The 15,640-nt window shown below is 62.0% G+C and overlaps 7 protein-coding genes across 7 annotated transcripts; 4 read left to right on the top strand and 3 right to left on the bottom strand.

Moving 5' to 3' along the window:
* Positions 1-582: 582 nt before the first annotated feature.
* HETIRDRAFT_150650 (hybrid ascorbate-cytochrome C peroxidase) lies at positions 583-2,702 on the top strand (the record flags this gene model as incomplete). The annotated part of the gene is made up of 7 exons (XM_009549393.1): positions 583-803; positions 866-1,020; positions 1,085-1,415; positions 1,483-1,780; positions 1,847-1,893; positions 1,967-2,264; positions 2,321-2,702. The coding sequence occupies 7 exons, from the start codon at positions 583-585 to the stop codon at positions 2,582-2,584; spliced, it is 1,614 nt and encodes a 537-aa protein (XP_009547688.1). The 3' UTR covers positions 2,585-2,702.
* Positions 2,703-2,950: 248 nt separating this feature from the next.
* HETIRDRAFT_427834 (uncharacterized protein) lies at positions 2,951-3,918 on the bottom strand (the record flags this gene model as incomplete). Its single annotated transcript, XM_009549392.1, has 3 exons — positions 2,951-3,190; positions 3,269-3,321; positions 3,390-3,918. 3 exons carry the CDS (start codon positions 3,916-3,918, stop codon positions 2,951-2,953), a joined length of 822 nt encoding a protein of 273 aa, XP_009547687.1.
* Positions 3,919-4,439: 521 nt separating this feature from the next.
* HETIRDRAFT_319309 (uncharacterized protein) lies at positions 4,440-5,234 on the top strand (the record flags this gene model as incomplete). Its single annotated transcript, XM_009549391.1, has 4 exons — positions 4,440-4,512; positions 4,571-4,684; positions 4,753-4,943; positions 5,022-5,234. The coding sequence occupies 4 exons, from the start codon at positions 4,440-4,442 to the stop codon at positions 5,232-5,234; spliced, it is 591 nt and encodes a 196-aa protein (XP_009547686.1).
* Positions 5,235-5,357: 123 nt separating this feature from the next.
* Positions 5,358-7,048, top strand: HETIRDRAFT_452454 (uncharacterized protein; the record flags this gene model as incomplete). The annotated part of the gene is made up of 6 exons (XM_009549390.1): positions 5,358-5,546; positions 5,622-5,684; positions 5,773-6,323; positions 6,440-6,659; positions 6,746-6,811; positions 6,881-7,048. 6 exons carry the CDS (start codon positions 5,358-5,360, stop codon positions 7,046-7,048), a joined length of 1,257 nt encoding a protein of 418 aa, XP_009547685.1.
* A 117-nt stretch (positions 7,049-7,165) lies between these two features.
* Positions 7,166-10,936, bottom strand: HETIRDRAFT_445347 (uncharacterized protein; the record flags this gene model as incomplete). The annotated part of the gene is made up of 14 exons (XM_009549389.1): positions 7,166-7,388; positions 7,456-8,243; positions 8,300-8,306; positions 8,369-8,428; positions 8,515-9,095; positions 9,231-9,536; positions 9,609-9,708; positions 9,776-9,866; positions 9,922-9,995; positions 10,061-10,109; positions 10,177-10,299; positions 10,359-10,408; positions 10,498-10,624; positions 10,734-10,936. The coding sequence occupies 14 exons, from the start codon at positions 10,934-10,936 to the stop codon at positions 7,347-7,349; spliced, it is 2,601 nt and encodes an 866-aa protein (XP_009547684.1). The 3' UTR covers positions 7,166-7,346.
* A 630-nt stretch (positions 10,937-11,566) lies between these two features.
* On the bottom strand, positions 11,567-12,936 carry HETIRDRAFT_45490 (C4-dicarboxylate transporter; the record flags this gene model as incomplete). The annotated part of the gene is made up of 3 exons (XM_009548630.1): positions 11,567-11,860; positions 11,974-12,511; positions 12,572-12,936. Coding segments are annotated over 3 exons (1,197 nt in total), but the record flags the coding sequence as incomplete, so codon positions are not given.
* Positions 12,937-14,185: 1,249 nt separating this feature from the next.
* On the top strand, positions 14,186-15,496 carry HETIRDRAFT_240731 (uncharacterized protein; the record flags this gene model as incomplete). The annotated part of the gene is made up of 6 exons (XM_009549388.1): positions 14,186-14,804; positions 14,863-14,901; positions 14,960-15,012; positions 15,105-15,280; positions 15,355-15,373; positions 15,455-15,496. Coding segments are annotated over 6 exons (948 nt in total), but the record flags the coding sequence as incomplete, so codon positions are not given.
* Positions 15,497-15,640: the final 144 nt, after the last annotated feature.

The raw sequence follows: 15,640 nt of genomic DNA, 5'->3' as shown, positions 1-15,640 counted from the left end.
AGATGGAAGGTGGCACGGAAGCACATACGACTTTCAGACTGAGATACTCTTGAGTCGATTGCATCACTATCTCACATACTCGACAAGGTCGCCTGACCCGAGACCCACCTTGAACAGCCGCCCAGTGTATCCTGATGGCAGCTATAGTTTTATCGAAAGTAAACCATTTTGATCACCATACGTTCAATCTATGAACACATTCAATGGCTGACCATACTTGCAGGTAATATCTATCTTATCGGTTCACTGTTTAGAAAAGTTTCCAGCTTCGGTCGTATGAAGTTCCTGAATGCCTGGGCGAAAGAAATTCAGTGAAATCAAACGAAAAGTAATAGTCGCAGTGATCTGGTATTTTCCACGAGAAGAAACACACGAAGCCGTATTTTCAAGGTGAGTTATCGCGTAAAGCTTCTACCCGACCGTTTCCGCAATGGCTCCGCATGGGGAGCTCAACTCCCAGTTCTTTGGCAGGCTATGGACACCCAACTCATCTGGTATAAATACCATGGACAATAATGTGAGGAAACCAGACCCTCTCCAGACGTCTTCATCTTCTCACTTCCTGCTTTCATAGTATCTTCCATGAGGGTGCAGAGTCACATAGCATACCTTGCCGCGAGCCTTTTGTCGCTTCCCCTCCTCTCAGAAGGGTATCAATGGCCTGACCCGATTGATGCTATCGAAGAGCTGTACTCTGTCACTGACGGTCTTGGAGCCAGCAATGTCGTGTTCCCGATCACGCCGTGCGGCTTCTCCCCACTCAGCACCAGTGGCAGGCAGGCCGCTGCTGAATGGATTCGAACGTGAGCATCGTGGTCTCCACATCGTCCGACAGGCATCTTCGCCGACTGACAACCGCCCGTAGCGCATATCACGACATGGCTACGGCAGACGCAGCTGCGGGCACTGGTGGAATCGACGCCTCTCTCGGTTTCGAGACGGATCGTGGAGAAAACGTCGGCCCCGCCTTCAACACCACCATGGGCTTCCTCGCTACGTTCCAGAATAGCCACGCATCGTGTTGGTTTCATTTTTCTGTTCCGTCATCTGCTGCCCGTTTACTCATGCTCGAGCAATTTCTTAGTGGCCGATCTCATTGCTCTCGGCACGGTTCTCTCTGTCCGTATCTGCTCCGGCCCCTCTGTTCCCATGCGCGTTGGTCGCGTCGATGCCACTAGCGCCGGTCCCTTTGGTGTCCCCGAGCCCCAGCAGGATCTCTCGTCGCACACGGCGTCGTTCGCGAAGCAAGGTTTCAACGTCAGCGAGATGATCGGTCTCGTAGCGTGCGGGCACACGATTGGCGGTGTCCACGAGACAGAATTCCCGACCGTCGTCACCGGATTGATCAACTCTGACAACAACACGAGCGGGATGCAGCATTTCGATGACTCGTTCTCGAAGTTTGATAACCACATGTACGCTTGTGACCGCTCGTCTCCCCACGCAACGATTCTGACTTAACCTTTGTACGTATGACCACAGCGCGGTGCAGTGGGTCAACAGCAGCACTTCCGACGACGCACTCGCCACCGGTTTCAACACCACGATGGATTCTGACGCACGCATCTTCGCCGCCGACAACAACGCGACCATGCGCGACCTCGCCTCCAGCAACGACGTCTTCAACAACCGCTGCGGAGAACTCCTCGGGCGCATGCTCGACACCGTCCCCAAGGGCGTGACGCTGACCGACCCCATCGCCCCCGTCCCCGTCAAGCCGTGGAACGCGCAGTTGAGCATCGACAGCAACGGGAATATCCAGTTGGAAGGTAACGTCCGGGTGCGTAGGGCTTTATTATTCTTTCGGAAGCGCGACTCCGGCGCTCACGCGTACTGCGCATTCTAGATCTTCTCTTCGGACCCTGCGGAGACCTTCGATGGCTACACGGTCAAGTAAGTTCTTCCAGGACCGCAGTGTCTTTACGAGCGGAATGTCTGACTTCTTTCCTCTTCTTCTCTCGATCAGCATCGCCTGGACAGACCGCAACGGCGCGTCGTGCGACGGCTGCACCGCACCCGCGACGTTCCAAGGGACTTCTAGCGGCACGATCTGGGACGGCGCGGTCCGGTTCTTCCACTTCAACACCACGATCGACCCCGCCGTCGGCTTCTCCGCCTTCACGGTCCAGTTCTCGACCACCGCCGGGGGCGTGGTGACCACAGCAGACAACAACGGCGCGGGCTTCGCGATCAGCGATGGCGTCATGGTGCAGCCCGCGACCAGCTGTGTCATGTCTGACGGCACCGTCAATATCGTCGCTGCGGTAAGCATTTCTCATCCTTCCCCCCTGCGAACTAGTGCTTATCGTCCGGGCGACAGGTGCGCAACGACCAGACGGTCTCGTCCGCGTCAGTCAGCTTCACCTCCGCCGAGACGCAGGTGGGCTCGGTCGGCCGTCTGATGGTGCCGTCGACGGCGAGCCTGACGCGGACCACGAGCTCCGCGTCGAGCCTGTACGACCTGTACTCCTCGCAGTTCGTCGTTGGGATCGCCGCCAGCTCGTCGTTCGACCTCTCTGTCGACCTCGGGGGCACGACGCACACGGACGCGTTCAACCTTGTGAAGAACCTCAACAGCTGCTGATTCTATCATTATTGTTATTGTTTTTTTTCGGGAAGGATCTTCGATTTCGAGCTTGTAGTAGGGATTCTTGTACGTTCAAAAGGGCTCTTGTTATGGCAATCTGTAAATAGTCACCAGTATTATCGCGTTTCTCGAGTTTGTTCCGTTTAAATGATTAGTGTTTTCTTTTGGTTTTACATCCTACGTATCTAGTTCAGCATCAGACTTGTCCAAAGGAGATGCTGTATAGGTATATGTGGTACACGAAAGCAATAGCAATAACGACAAAACCAGAACCAAAACGACACAAGACGCAAGCCCGCCAACCCGCAGCGCGTCGCTAACCAACTCAGTCAGGGGGTAGAGGGAGGAAGAAGCAAGAGCGGGTTACCACCCGACCGCTCCCCCGGTGAATGGCTCGACGGAGACGCGGCGCGACCCGCGCGCCTTGCGGAGGGTGTGGCGCTCGAGGTCGTACGTGTCGTAGCTCGCGGCGGCGAGGCGCATGGCGCGGATGTGGTGAGGGCGGCCGTTCGCGGCGAGCGCGTGCGCGCGCGACTGCCAGATGCAGGTCGCGAGGTTGCGGCCGGTGGCGGGGTCGGGGATGCCGTACCAGTACATGATTAACTGGAGGAGGGATGGAGGTAAGCGAGGAAGGTGAGCGGGCGTGTACTGTGAGCGTGGTGAAAGCGGAGAGAGACTTACGCCGCCGTTTCGGATGGCCTCTTCGTGTGCGAGCTTGTCGGCTTCATAGAGGGCTGGAGAAGGGCGAGTGCGCGTGAGGGGACGTGTGGGGAAGAGAAGGAGAGCGGGGGGGGGGACGTACGACCGGCCTCGCTTCCTGGCTTCCTGATGCTCCGAAAAGCGACGCAATACCATTCGCGCTCCTCATCCTCGGGCAGTTCGAGCTCGTCCCAATTGAACGCGTCCGCGTAGGACACCTCCGCGTATTTATCCGTTATCGGGCCGAAGTTATGGAGAGCCTTGTGCAGGGAGAGCGACGCGGGGTCGATGTTGGGCAGCCGCGTCTCTGTGGCGAGGGGGGATTTCCCGGCCGAGGGCGTCGCGGCAGGGAGGTGCTTCGGGTACGTGTATGGGAGGGAGGAGATGAGCGGGGGGAGGTAGAGGATGGGCTCGGAGGGGCGCGTGAGGGTCGTGGAGGAGAAGCTGGGTAGGGCGTGGGGATCGTGCGGGGCGTCTGTGTCCGAGAGGTCCGAGAGAATGGAGGCGGGGGAGTGTGTCCCGGAGGCGGGCTCGACGGCGTCGAAGGCAGGGTCGGCAAGGCTGGTGGCGCCAGACGGGTCGCGGAGAGAGCTGGAGCCAGAAGCTCTGAAAGCACTAAGCGAGGGATGCATGTCTCAACCACAGAAGAAGACTGGAGACCTTGCAGGAGCGAGTGAAACTAGGTACGGAATTCGGAATTGCGGGGAGGGTCACACACACGCAGACAACTTTATATCGTTCGCTCGCGCTCCATGACATGGCTGACACCGAGGGCCACCAAGCAGATGCAAGGCCCAACGACTGAATTGGAGGAGAGCACAGCAGAGGATGCCGCGGTTGTACAATATGGCGTCAGCGAGACGTGGTTTGTGAGCGGCGCGCGGATGACGCGATCATGAGGACCACTGCCGGTGGTGAAATTTTCGAGCCATTGCAGTCTCATCTCCGACAAGAGCAGAACGCGCTTCGAGCAGAAAGGAATGTTTCACACCTGAAGGGGACATCGGAGTACCAGACGTGCAATGATTCGTGCAGTCCTGAGCGCTCGATGCTGCAATTCGGAGTGAACTCCGTTACATAATCACGATTAGCGCCCGGCGAGCGAGTCGTCGCGCGCGGCGTTGAACCCCAGTCGCACACAGTCTCTCACAGCATGGCCGCAGTCAGGAAGGCCGCGGACCACACCCTCTATCATCTCAGCCCAAAGGGCTTTTGGAAGAAATTCCGTACGGCTTTCATCTCAGCTCTACCAGCCACGACCTGTGAGTGCTCACTCACCGCCAGGTGACGCGACGGCCGTCGACCCAAACATCTCCAGCGGCCTGCCTCTCGCTGCGCTGAACAGGCAGCCTCCCCCTGGCTCCAGAAAAGAGCCCTATGCAACCCCCGCAACCAAAGGTCTGTTCTCATGTTCACAATCTGTCGGAACATTCACGTTGACCGACGGTGCCCATGTCTCCCCACAGCTTCCGACCCCGCGCAGAACCCGTACTGGAAGCGCGATGTCCGTCGTGCATACCCCCAGCTCTCCGTCGTCACCCAGTCCGAGCTGTCAACGTTGCTGATCCAGCACGCTTCTCTGCCCTCGTACGTCTCCACCTCTGCCCTCGTCACCATGATCTCCATTATGCTCATCCTCTCGTCTTGCCTTCCGTGCGTATTGCGTGACCTTCTCCTGCCCCTCCATCTCTATGATCCCTGATGCAGTGTCGCTGCGCCGTCAGAACGGGGCCAGGCTGCAGTGACAGATTCGTCCGTTCCAGCCGCGTCTACGCCTTCTATCGATCTTACGGAGGCCATCGCCACCATTTCGTCTGCGCGCAAGGCGTATTCAGAGTCGAAGCTGCCCCCTGCACTCCCTACCGCGTTTAAGAAGTGGGCGCCGGAGATGGCGGCGGATGCGCCGCACGACCCGAACGCGTACTTTCCCATGTTGCTCGTGAAGTAGATAGACAGGCTACATGCATGATCTTGATCAATGAGACGGGTGTGAAAACACTGTTGTGTCGAAGAGCGCGCCCAGCGCCCGAACAGACTGAGTGCGGGCGCCGTGTAGGCAACAAGGCCAAACATGTCTTCTACCACGACGAGCGCGCCTCCCCCACACGCCGCCGCAGGCTCCTCTGCCGCCTCCCAAGCCGCCGCCTTCGCCTCCGACCCGCGCGTGCACTTCGACACGCAGTCCGCCACCTGGCGCTTCGAGGACGACGCCGGCGACGAGCTCGAGTACGACCCCGCCAAGGGCGCGTGGAAACCTGTGGTCAGTGCCGCCTCGCTCTTGTCTGTGTGAGTGAATGGGCCGGCGAACGCGATCGGTCTTGTGTGTGCGTTTCAGGTGGATGAGGAGCTGCTCAAGAGCCAGCAGGCGGCCTATTCCGTCGCGGGCGTCGACGAGGAGGTAAGTTTCCCCTTCGACTCCTGTCCGCTCGCATACCCCTCATCCGGCCGCCTTCTCTCCTTCCCGCCCCCTCTCGTTGTTCGTGAAGACACCCGCCGCGCCTGTCATCGCGCGCATAAACAAAAAACGGAAAGAGCCCGAAGACTACACCTCCAGCACCCTCGGCCAGCCGGGGCCCTCCATCAAGCGCGGCAAAGGCTCCAAATCGAACGACGCCGCCGCCGCCGGCAGCGAGCCCCGACGCTCCAAAAACACCGCCGTGTTCGTCTCGAACCTGCCCCCGGACACGACGCACGACGAGCTCGTCGCGCGCTTCTCCAAGTGCGGGCTGCTCGAGGAGGACGACGCGGGCGAGCCCAAGGTCAAGCTCTATGCGCGCGATGACGCGGACGGCGCCTTCAGCGGCGAGGCGCTCGTCGTGTACTTCAAGGAGGACTCGGTCACGCTCGCGCTCAACATTCTCGACGACGCGGAGCTGCGCCTTGGGGAGCCGAGCACGCGCATGCGCGTGCTGCGCGCTGAGTTTGGGCATAAGGGCGGGGACGGGAAGCCCGGCGGTGGTGTGGCGGGGGGCAGCGGGGCCCCGAGAAAGACGGTAGACAAGCGGAAGGCGACGCGCCGGCTGGGCAAGATGCAGAGGTGCGTCCCGCTGCCGTCGTCCTTTCTTGACTCTCCTTGACAGCCTCGCCCGCCTTCATTCCTCACCTTTCCGCCCCCTCGTCGCGCGTGCGTACACCCGCGCCGCATTCACACAGAAAACTCGAAGAGTGGGACGACGCAGACACCTTTGGGCCGTCGCTCACGGAAGAAGAGCGCCATGCGGCCGCGAACCCCGCGAGCCGCGTCGTCGTCCTCAAGCACATGTTCACGCTCAAGGAGCTCGAGGAGGACGCCTCGCTGCTGCTCGACCTGAAGGAGGACGTGCGCGAGGAGTGCGAGACCCTGGGCGAGGTCACGAATGTCGTCCTGTTCGACGTGCGTTCTCACTTCTCGCCTTTCGCGTCCTCGACGGCTTTTACGCCGTCCTGCTCACTTGTATGATGCACGGCACGCATGTGCAGAAAGAGCCAGAGGGCGTCATGACGATAAAATTCCGCGACCCTCTCAGTGCGCAAGCATGCGTCATCGTAAGCTTCCCTCTCCTCCCGCACGGTCCTTTACCTTCCCTGACTCTTCGCCCCGCGCTCTGTCTGCAGAAAATGCACGGCCGCTTCTTCGCGGGGCGCAAGATCGAGGCGTCGCTCTGGGCGGGCAAGACACGCTTCAAGCGCAGCGGCGCCGTCGAGGACGAGGAGGGCGGCGAGGGCGAAGAGAAGAAGCGCCTGGACGACTTTGCGAACTGGTTGATGACGGAGGGCGACTGATCTCACGGCCACCTTGAGCTGGCCCCCGTTGCGCGTCGTTTCGTTTCGTTTTCGTTTTCGTTTTCGAAAAGAGATCAAGATGTACCCTCGCAGATCTCAATTGTCTGGTTTTACAGTAGCCCTCTAAATGATAGCTTCAATATTAGTGCTCCTCCCGGTTCGGTTCGGCAGATAGTCGGTTCTAAATACAGGCGAGGATATCGAAACAAGGTGCGTGGAAAGGTCATCAGGTGACGGGTACGGCGTACGCCGTCTGTGTGTATGAAATGGGTATGCAGAAACGATCAGGGTCCCATGCTCAGCAGGAAAACAGCGCTTTCTTATGGACCATCTCGAGGCGCTACAGGACGAACAGACCGACAGAGCCGTCAGCATCCCACGACGGAAAGAGCAGCGACCCGACGCACCTCGCAGATCACAGTCCGCTTCTTCGCGGGCTCCTCCTGCATCCAGTCCAAGTTCGTCCGCACCTGCGCGCGCCCCGAGCCGTGGCTCTTCCACCGGCCGTGGCCCCCGCCGCCCGAATGCGACACCTCGAGCTGCGACGTCGACTTGGAGAGCGCGACCAGGTCCTCCTCCTCCACGAACGACGACGACGACGACGCGACCTCCGGCACGGGCGGCAGCTCGGGCACGCCCGCGCGCAGGGGCACGCTCGAGCCCCCCGCCGCTATGGCGGCGGCGTCCGTCGGGATCTTCGGGCTGCCGCCTGGCGTGCGCGGGACGGAGCGCGGGGCCGACGTCGACGCGGGCGCAGATGTCGACGCCACGGACGCGCCCTCCGCGACGTCCTCCTCGACCGCATCCGCATCCGCATCCGCATCCGCGTCCTCGTCCGGCGCGCCGTCCCTCGCGAGGCGCTCGAGGCTCGCCTCGACCGCGTCGAGGCGTTCCATGTGCTCGAGCACGGTCACGCCCGTCGTGCCGGGGTGCACGCGCTGGAACTTGGCGGAGAACGGCACGGGGCGCACGTCCGTGCTCGTGCGGCGCATGGGCGGCGGGAACTCGCTCGAGCTGCTGCGCGCGCGCTTGTGCAGCTGCGGGCTGAAGAGTGGGAGCGGCGGCAGCGTGCTGATCGAGGCTTGCGGCGAGGCCGTGAGCGGCCCGTGGACGAGCTCCGTGATGGTGTCTTCGTCGAGCTCCATTGCGTCGTCCCAGACGAGCGCCTTGGCGCGCCGTGTGAGCTCCAGGGGGCCTAGGATGTCGTTAGTACAAATGAATGTGGACAGAAGAGGAATGGAGATCGGTTACCTTCGTCCTAAAATGACGAACACAGAGTTGCATTTTTCACATCGTACGAGAAATGATGAGAGCACTCACGTCGTGTTTCAAAGACTGGACGATATTCCACGCCTGGCCCTTCATCACCGCCAGCTGTCGCTACACAACCACCGCCGCCGCTCAGCATCCTACTCATCGCAAAGACAAAAAAAAAACAAGAAAACCCCTCAATCGCCAACACTCACATCGAACATCTTCGGATGGAAATCCGGATCGACCGCAAACAGCTTCCTTAGCTGGAACGTCGTCTCCTCCCACCACACGCGGCTCGTGAGCAGCGGCAAGAAGTGCGCGCGCGTGCGCTCGCTGAACGGCCGCCCGATGAGGCTCACGGGCAGGTACAGCCAGCCGTACGTATACGCGCGCCAGCCGTGCGGGTGCTCGTGCGGGAACGAGAGCGAGTTGTCGATCGCGGCGATGTGGATGTGCGGCTGCCGCGTGTACGCCTGCTGCTGCTGCTGCTGTGGGCCGCTGATGCCGGACCCCGAGCCCGTGCGCGAGATGCGCGGCGGGCTCAGGAAGGAGATGCTAGGCGGCGGATGCGGCTGGGGCTGCAGCTGCGATGGCGGCGGCGGCGGCGGCGGCGGGGACGGCGCGAGGTGTGGGCTCGGTGACCCCTCGCTGCGCCGGATCTCGTTCATCTGTGGGATCCCGATCTGCGCAGAGCGGGTGGGCGCGACGTCGATGAGCGACGGCTGGTGGTCGCCGTGGCAGTACTTGATCATGTAGTTGTCCGCGCCGCGATCGGTGTTCAGCATGAGATAATCTGATAAGAGCGTGGCGGAGAAGGAGGAAGAAGCAGCATGTAAAGGCGTGTGTCAGTCCTGGAGAGAGAAACAGACCTGCCTAGGATGACGAGTCTAGACGGCGGGAATTCTGATCGTCAGCCACGAACACGAACAAGGGCGAAGGGCGCGATGTAGTAGAGTGTCGCACTTTTCGAGCTCCTCGCGGAAGCTCCGCTGGAGCGCGACGGACCAGTAGAACGGCCTGTCGGGGCTGCGGCTCTCCGACGCGTCGTACAGCACGCGCTCGTCCTCGACGTCGTCCTCGTACATATCCTCCTCTGCGCCGGTCTTGCCACAGACGATCTTGAGCGCGCCGAGGAGCCGCTTCGACACGTTCCCCGTCCTATGCGTCGAGTCGTCGAACGTGTCTGCGATCGAGCGTCCCGGCCAGGGATGCCTCCGCAGGAACTCGGACGCGTCTGTCGAACAAGCGTCGGGTCAGTACCGGGCTCGGGGAACGGCGCAACGGGAGGGAGGTGGGGAGGTCACACCCTGGTAGCCGTGCAGGAAGTACTGCATGCTCCCGATCTTTTCGGGTAACGGCTTGCCCTTCTTGAACGCAGTGCGGTCTATCCAGTCATAGAAGAAAGCCTGCAGGGGTATACCGTGGGAGTATAAAAAAGGAAGAATAACACGAGGACAGGATGTGTGGACGCACTGGGCTGGAGAGCGACACGAGCTGTGTTCGCGGAACGATGTTCAGGTTCAGTCGGGAATCTAAGAGCGATGCCGCAGCCTCCGAGATATAGCTTGAGGAGAACGTATTCAGCGGAACCGAGAGCACCTCGGGCTTTCGTCGCGCACCTGAGATTGGGGATGAGACATGCACGGCCAAAGGGAATGATCCATCGCAATTGTCGATGCACCCATTTCGTCGTCTGTCAAATTAAAAATGGAAAAACATCAGCACGACGCGCCTCCGAGCGGCCCAGGCAGGAGACACCTTCGGGTTCAACCGGCCATACGGCTCCTCGTCCTTGGGCTTGAACACGCTGCGAAATGCGCAGGGTGAGCTCGGGCGCGGGGCGCGGGCCAACGCGCAGGAGCACCGGCACTCACGCTACGATCTGCACCCGCCCGTCGACTTTGGCGCGGGAGAAGTACGAGCCCGACGAGCCCTTGGTGATCATCTTCGGGTGTACGCCCTCGGCGATGGCGTGCTTGACGCCCAGCACCAGATTGCTTGCATGGCACGCCTCTCAGGCCGCGGTTCTCGCCGGAGAAAGGGGGCTGGGACGTACGCGGTGAATTCTGCCTCCGTCATGGGGGGCTTGTGGTCCAGCGTCTTCGCCTGCGCGGCGACATGTCGTGAGTAACGGAAAGATCCACAGGGTGGAGAGGTGGGAGGACGTCCGGGCTGCGACGGGCACGAGGACTCACGGTTCCGGTGGGAGCGAGGGCGGGGAGGACGGGCGGGTCGAACACGCTCCGCCAGATCTCCTTCCTCGCATGCACGTCCTCCGCCTTCTTCTTCCGCTTCATCTTCTGCGCGATGCTCTCCGTCCACCTGCCCCACCGCGCGACCAGCGCCCACACACACAAACACACACACATACACACGAGACCGTGAGCCATCGACGGCGCGCAGCCCCGCGGCCGAAGAACGAGCGGCGCACCTTTTGAACGCAGTGTCGAGCTTCCGGAGGTCGATGTTCCCGGGGTGGTGCGCGCGGCGTATCCCGCGCGCCGACCGCGTCGGTTCCGCCGCGGGCGCAGGCGCGGGGCGCCCCTCGACGCCGACGTCGACCTCCGCCCCCTCGTCTTCGTCCTCGTCGTCGAAGGACTGCCGCAGCGGTTGGTAGTCGGAGCGGCTGGGCATGGTGCTGCTCGGCGGAAGTTGTGGGTGTGGGTGTTGGGTGTGTGGGTGCGGGTTGTTTGTCGATGCTCGGTCGGAGGAGTGATGGATGGAAGGATGCTGGACGCGCCTGTTTCTATAATTAGCAGCAACGTGTCATCGCCCACACCCAGCATCTCCTTGCATCACACGTGGGCGTACGATACAAACTGTAATACATCCGCCCAAGATATGCGAGAACAACGTCCATTTGCTTCATATAATGTGCCGAGACAAGCGACAGCAGAAACACACTCCCACTCGAACACAGCTAGTTAAACACACGGTATCATCAAGCTACTAGGTGTGGGATAAACCAGTCCAAGTCCCAGAGGGTCTCGACTGAAGAGAGCCCAGAAGAGAGCAGCGTACATGCTGCAGCCTTCCCACTGACGTCGTTGTGATCAAGGTCTCCAATATCCGCCACTCAATTCGCACAGCCGATCGACCGCGACCAATCTCCCTCGTCGAGCACTGCGCCCGGGCCGCATAACACACAGTCTGGTATCTGGCATTAGGTCGGTGTTTAAGTGGATTAGTACCGACAACACGATCAACGGTATACAGGCAGCTCGCCACCTCACCCTCGGTTCTCCTCCACCCACCCGCTCACGCTCACGCCCCACCCGCCCCCCGCTCCTCCGCCTTCTCCACCAAAGTCCCCGCCCCCGACCCCGACCCCGACCCCGCCTCTGCCCTCGACCTCCCCTGCCCCCGCCCTTGCCCCCGCGCCGACACAGACGCCGGCGCATCGAACAGCGTCCCAGCCCGTAGCGCCACGAGCGTGCGCGCAAACACGCACGCCCACAGCGCAAGCGTGAAGCACGCGTACACAGCGCCCCACACGCGGAAGAACCGCGCGCCGTCAAACGCGCGCCCGAGCGCGATCGTCAGGTTCGCGTACACGCCCTGCGTCCGCGCACGATGCGTGAGCGTCCGTCCGAGCACACGCAGAGAAGAGGAGAAGAGGAGAAGAAGGAAAAGAAGGGGAAACAGCGCGTCGCGGGCGCGCACACACTCACGTTCGGAAAGATCATCCCCCAAAACGGCAGCCCGAACGCGACCCGCGTCCTCCGCAGGACGTGATAGAACCCCAGCAGCGCGTACGCGAGCCACATCGTCGCCAAGCTCCACAGCACGAACCCCGCGCACACGCACACCGCATACACCGTCCTTCCCACCGCCGCGTCGCCCAAAAACAGCCCCGCGCTGCCCGCCACGGGCAGCAGCGCCCTAAAGCTCTCCCCGATGAGGAGCACCGAGAACCCGGCCTGGCCCGCGGGCCCGAGCGGCACGAAGGCGGCGACGATCGCGCCGCCCTGCGGATGCCCGAGCACGACGAGCCGGTAGAAGTACACGGCGAGCACGGTGAGCGAGAGCGTGAGCCCGATGGAGAGCAGGAAGACGGCGAAGGCGGCGGTGAGGAGGGCGTGCGCGGGCGAGAAGGGCTGGAGGGCTTGCGCGAGGAGGCCGCCGGCGGAGGAGGACACGACGAGGGTGGCGACGGGGAAGAGCCAGCTGACGGACATGGATTTGAGGGTGTGTTCTTGGCGCGTTGCCCTTGGGGAGACGGCTCGAGGTGAGCGCGTGGACGCTCGGAGACGCAAGAGGTGGACTTACATGACGTGCACCAAGCCCCAGCAGCAGAGGGCGGACACGGCGACGTCGAGCCACCAGAACGCCCAGACGACATACACGAACGACGCGCCTCCAAACCCGTACGCCCCATGGACGAGGGATATCGCGGTGTTGACGAGGGTGACGCCGCCCATGGGGAACGCGCCGAGAAACAAGCTCTCCGGGTGGCGGAGCATCGAAGGCCAGACGTCGCGGAAAAGCAGATAGCGAAGGGCGGAGATGGACGTGAAGAGGACGAAGACGGCGAGGTTGAGGAAGAAGAAGACGGCGCTGAGGGCCTTCATGGGCGCAGTGGTGTTGCCATAGGGGAAGTTCGCAAAGAGGGTGGAGATAATGCCCGTACCTGAAGGAAGGATGGGAGGAGTCAGTGTTGTGGGCGCGCTACATTGGATGTTCAGAGGACTGCAGAGAGTAGAGGAGCCGCGTATGGGATTGCGTCGCTGATAACAGCGCGTGCAAAGGGTAGGGCGTTCGTGAGGGTCGCTGTAAGCTCGCTACGACCTGGATGGAGGGCGCTTGGGACAAGAGCTGGGACGGTCTGGAACGGCGATGGATTCGAAGCGTCCAGGCACTCACCCATAACCACGGTAAACCATGCTGGTGTGAAATGGCTGTGAGCGCGCGCGATGAGCAACTGACCCGCGACGACGCGAAGACCAGGACAGACGTGCCGAATGTAGTACTTGACGCTTTTCTTCTCCATGTTACGCACAGTGGCCAGCGATGCAAGGGTCGGAGTAGTTCACAAAGGAGACGGAGCGCCTCAGTTTTGTGACATGGTAAGTTTAGCACCAGTAGTCATACGCCGAAGGCATGGCCGACCTATGCACGGAACGAGTATCTCGTGCAACTGGGAGTGAGAAAAACCCGACATTCTCTCGGCAGCGAGGAGAATGTATTTCGCTGTGTGCACGGTCAGGCCAGCGAGGGTGGAGCGTCTCTGGGCGGGGCGGAGAACGGGAAGAGAGGAAAGGAGGGGGTGGAGGGCATCGCGATGACGTCGTTGAGCCGAAACGGGGCAGCGCAGACGCGGTTCTGCTTTCGCACTCGAGCGCGAGCACCGTGGCCCGCCAGCACTCGAGCACCCTCTGCGGTCAGAAGAAGCGGCGACAGACTGGGCCCATGTGCCCCCACTGCCCGCTATAAACACTCCCGGGTCCGTGCCCTCCCATCTCTATCCTTCTCCTCCTCTCCCTCGTCCCAACCACCATGGGCATGCTCGCTTTCTTCTCTGCCTCCAAGCAGGCCCCCGCTGCTGCCTCGCGCAACGGAAAGGCTCCAGAGAATTCTATCAGCGGGAATGGCGCCGAAGCTGCGCGAACGGCGCCCTCGGCCTCGTCCGCCAGCGACGCCTCGCCAGCAACAGCCCACAACGACCCTCCTTCAACGCCTCCCTCCCCCGCCGCACGTTCCACCACCGCTCCCACGATTCCACAAGACCCCAAACCCTCCCTCAACCGCCGCTTCACACTCCCCAACCCCCTCCCCCGCATCTTCACCACCGCCCACGACCCGCACAAGCCCGCCCTCTCGCGCACACAGGACCACGGCAAACGCCTCTCCGCAGCCCGCGCCCTCGACGTCCGCACCCGCCGCACCGCCGCCGCCGACCGCCGCGCCCACGAATCCGCCCTCGTCGTCCGCGCCCTTATCGTCGGCCCCGGCGGCATCGCCCTCCCTTCCTCCAAGGCAAAGCCCGTGTCGCGCGCACAGATCGGCAAGGTCAAGGCCCAGCTCCTCGAGCCCGCAAAGGCGAACAGGGTCATCGCCCACCTCCGCACCCTGCCTGGCGCTCCGGGAATAAGCCCCGCCGCGACGTCCGCCGCCGGATCGGACAGAGCACCCGCGAAGCCCATCCACGCCGTATGCCTCCCGTACACCGAGCCCGAGGCCGACGAGAAGCACTTCAAGCGGCTCCAGGACGAGCCCACCGCTTCTGTCGTCCGCACACGCGCGTTCGGCACCGAGGCCCTCAGCCTTCCGAGCGTCGCCACCGCGAGCATCGACTCCGTCACGGATGCCCTCAAGGACCTCCACCTCGTGAACCTCCTCACCGCCCCTGATCTCGGCCTCGGCCAGCCCGCGGACGGTGCGGGCCTCCTCGCGGGCGCTGTGCCCACGGCAAAGACGGTGATGGACGGCATCGTGCAGATCACCCCGCAGCTGATGGCGCTGGGATACGCGACGGGCAAGTCGCTGTTGCCTGATCACACGGGTGGGTCTCTGCGCGCCTCACTCTCCGGTGTGTCGTTGAATGGCTGGTTCGATCACAGGGGTTTACCCGCCTACCGATAGGATGTCTGTCTTGACCTGTGAGCCGATCCCATCTAGCCTGACAGAAAATGTGACTGACATGCTGTGTGCCTCCAGATTGGTGGGGCCTCGAGCTCGTCCTCCCGCCGCCGACTCTCACATACCTCGACGTGCGTCTTCGCCTGTCCCTCACCACCCACCCCTAAACCCCACTCCTTCTCGCTGACCGCCCTTGGCTTCCTTCCCTACGCCCCCCTCACAGCAGGCCGACTCCGTTTCCAACACGGTCATCAACTTCCTCACGGCCGTCGGCGCTGTGTTCAACGGCGTGCGCGAGATCCTGCCGTTCGTGCGCTACATTGGGCAGTACCTCGATTTCGAGTTCGACGCGATCAAGGGCCAGGATCAGGGCCAGGGCGTCGTGTGCGCCGCGACGTGGTGCGTGCATTCTGCTCTCTCCAAGACCTCCTTCCATTCCTGACGGGGTTTTTATTATTACTATCGCCGAGCAGGATCATGCCCGCAGCTATGGTGCGTATCTCCGCGCTTCACACGTTGTCCCGATCCTCGCAATATGCGTGCTCAATGCGCATATATCCACTCCCTTAACAGGTTCCGCGCCCCTGGGACTTTGCTGCTCCGCCAGCCGGCACGACGCCCAGCAGCGACAGAGGCAACAACGGCACGACGGACCCGGACGGGCCCTCGACGACGCCCGCTCCCGCACCCGCACCTGCACCTGCACCTGCGCCTGGCGCGGACGAGAAGCCCAGTGCGCCGGTTCCGGACAAGCCGAAT

This window comes from Heterobasidion irregulare (genome assembly GCF_000320585.1).
Source record: "Heterobasidion irregulare TC 32-1 unplaced genomic scaffold scaffold_06, whole genome shotgun sequence".
Taxonomy (NCBI): domain Eukaryota; kingdom Fungi; phylum Basidiomycota; class Agaricomycetes; order Russulales; family Bondarzewiaceae; genus Heterobasidion; species Heterobasidion irregulare.
This window is presented reverse-complemented; position numbering and strand designations above follow the sequence as displayed.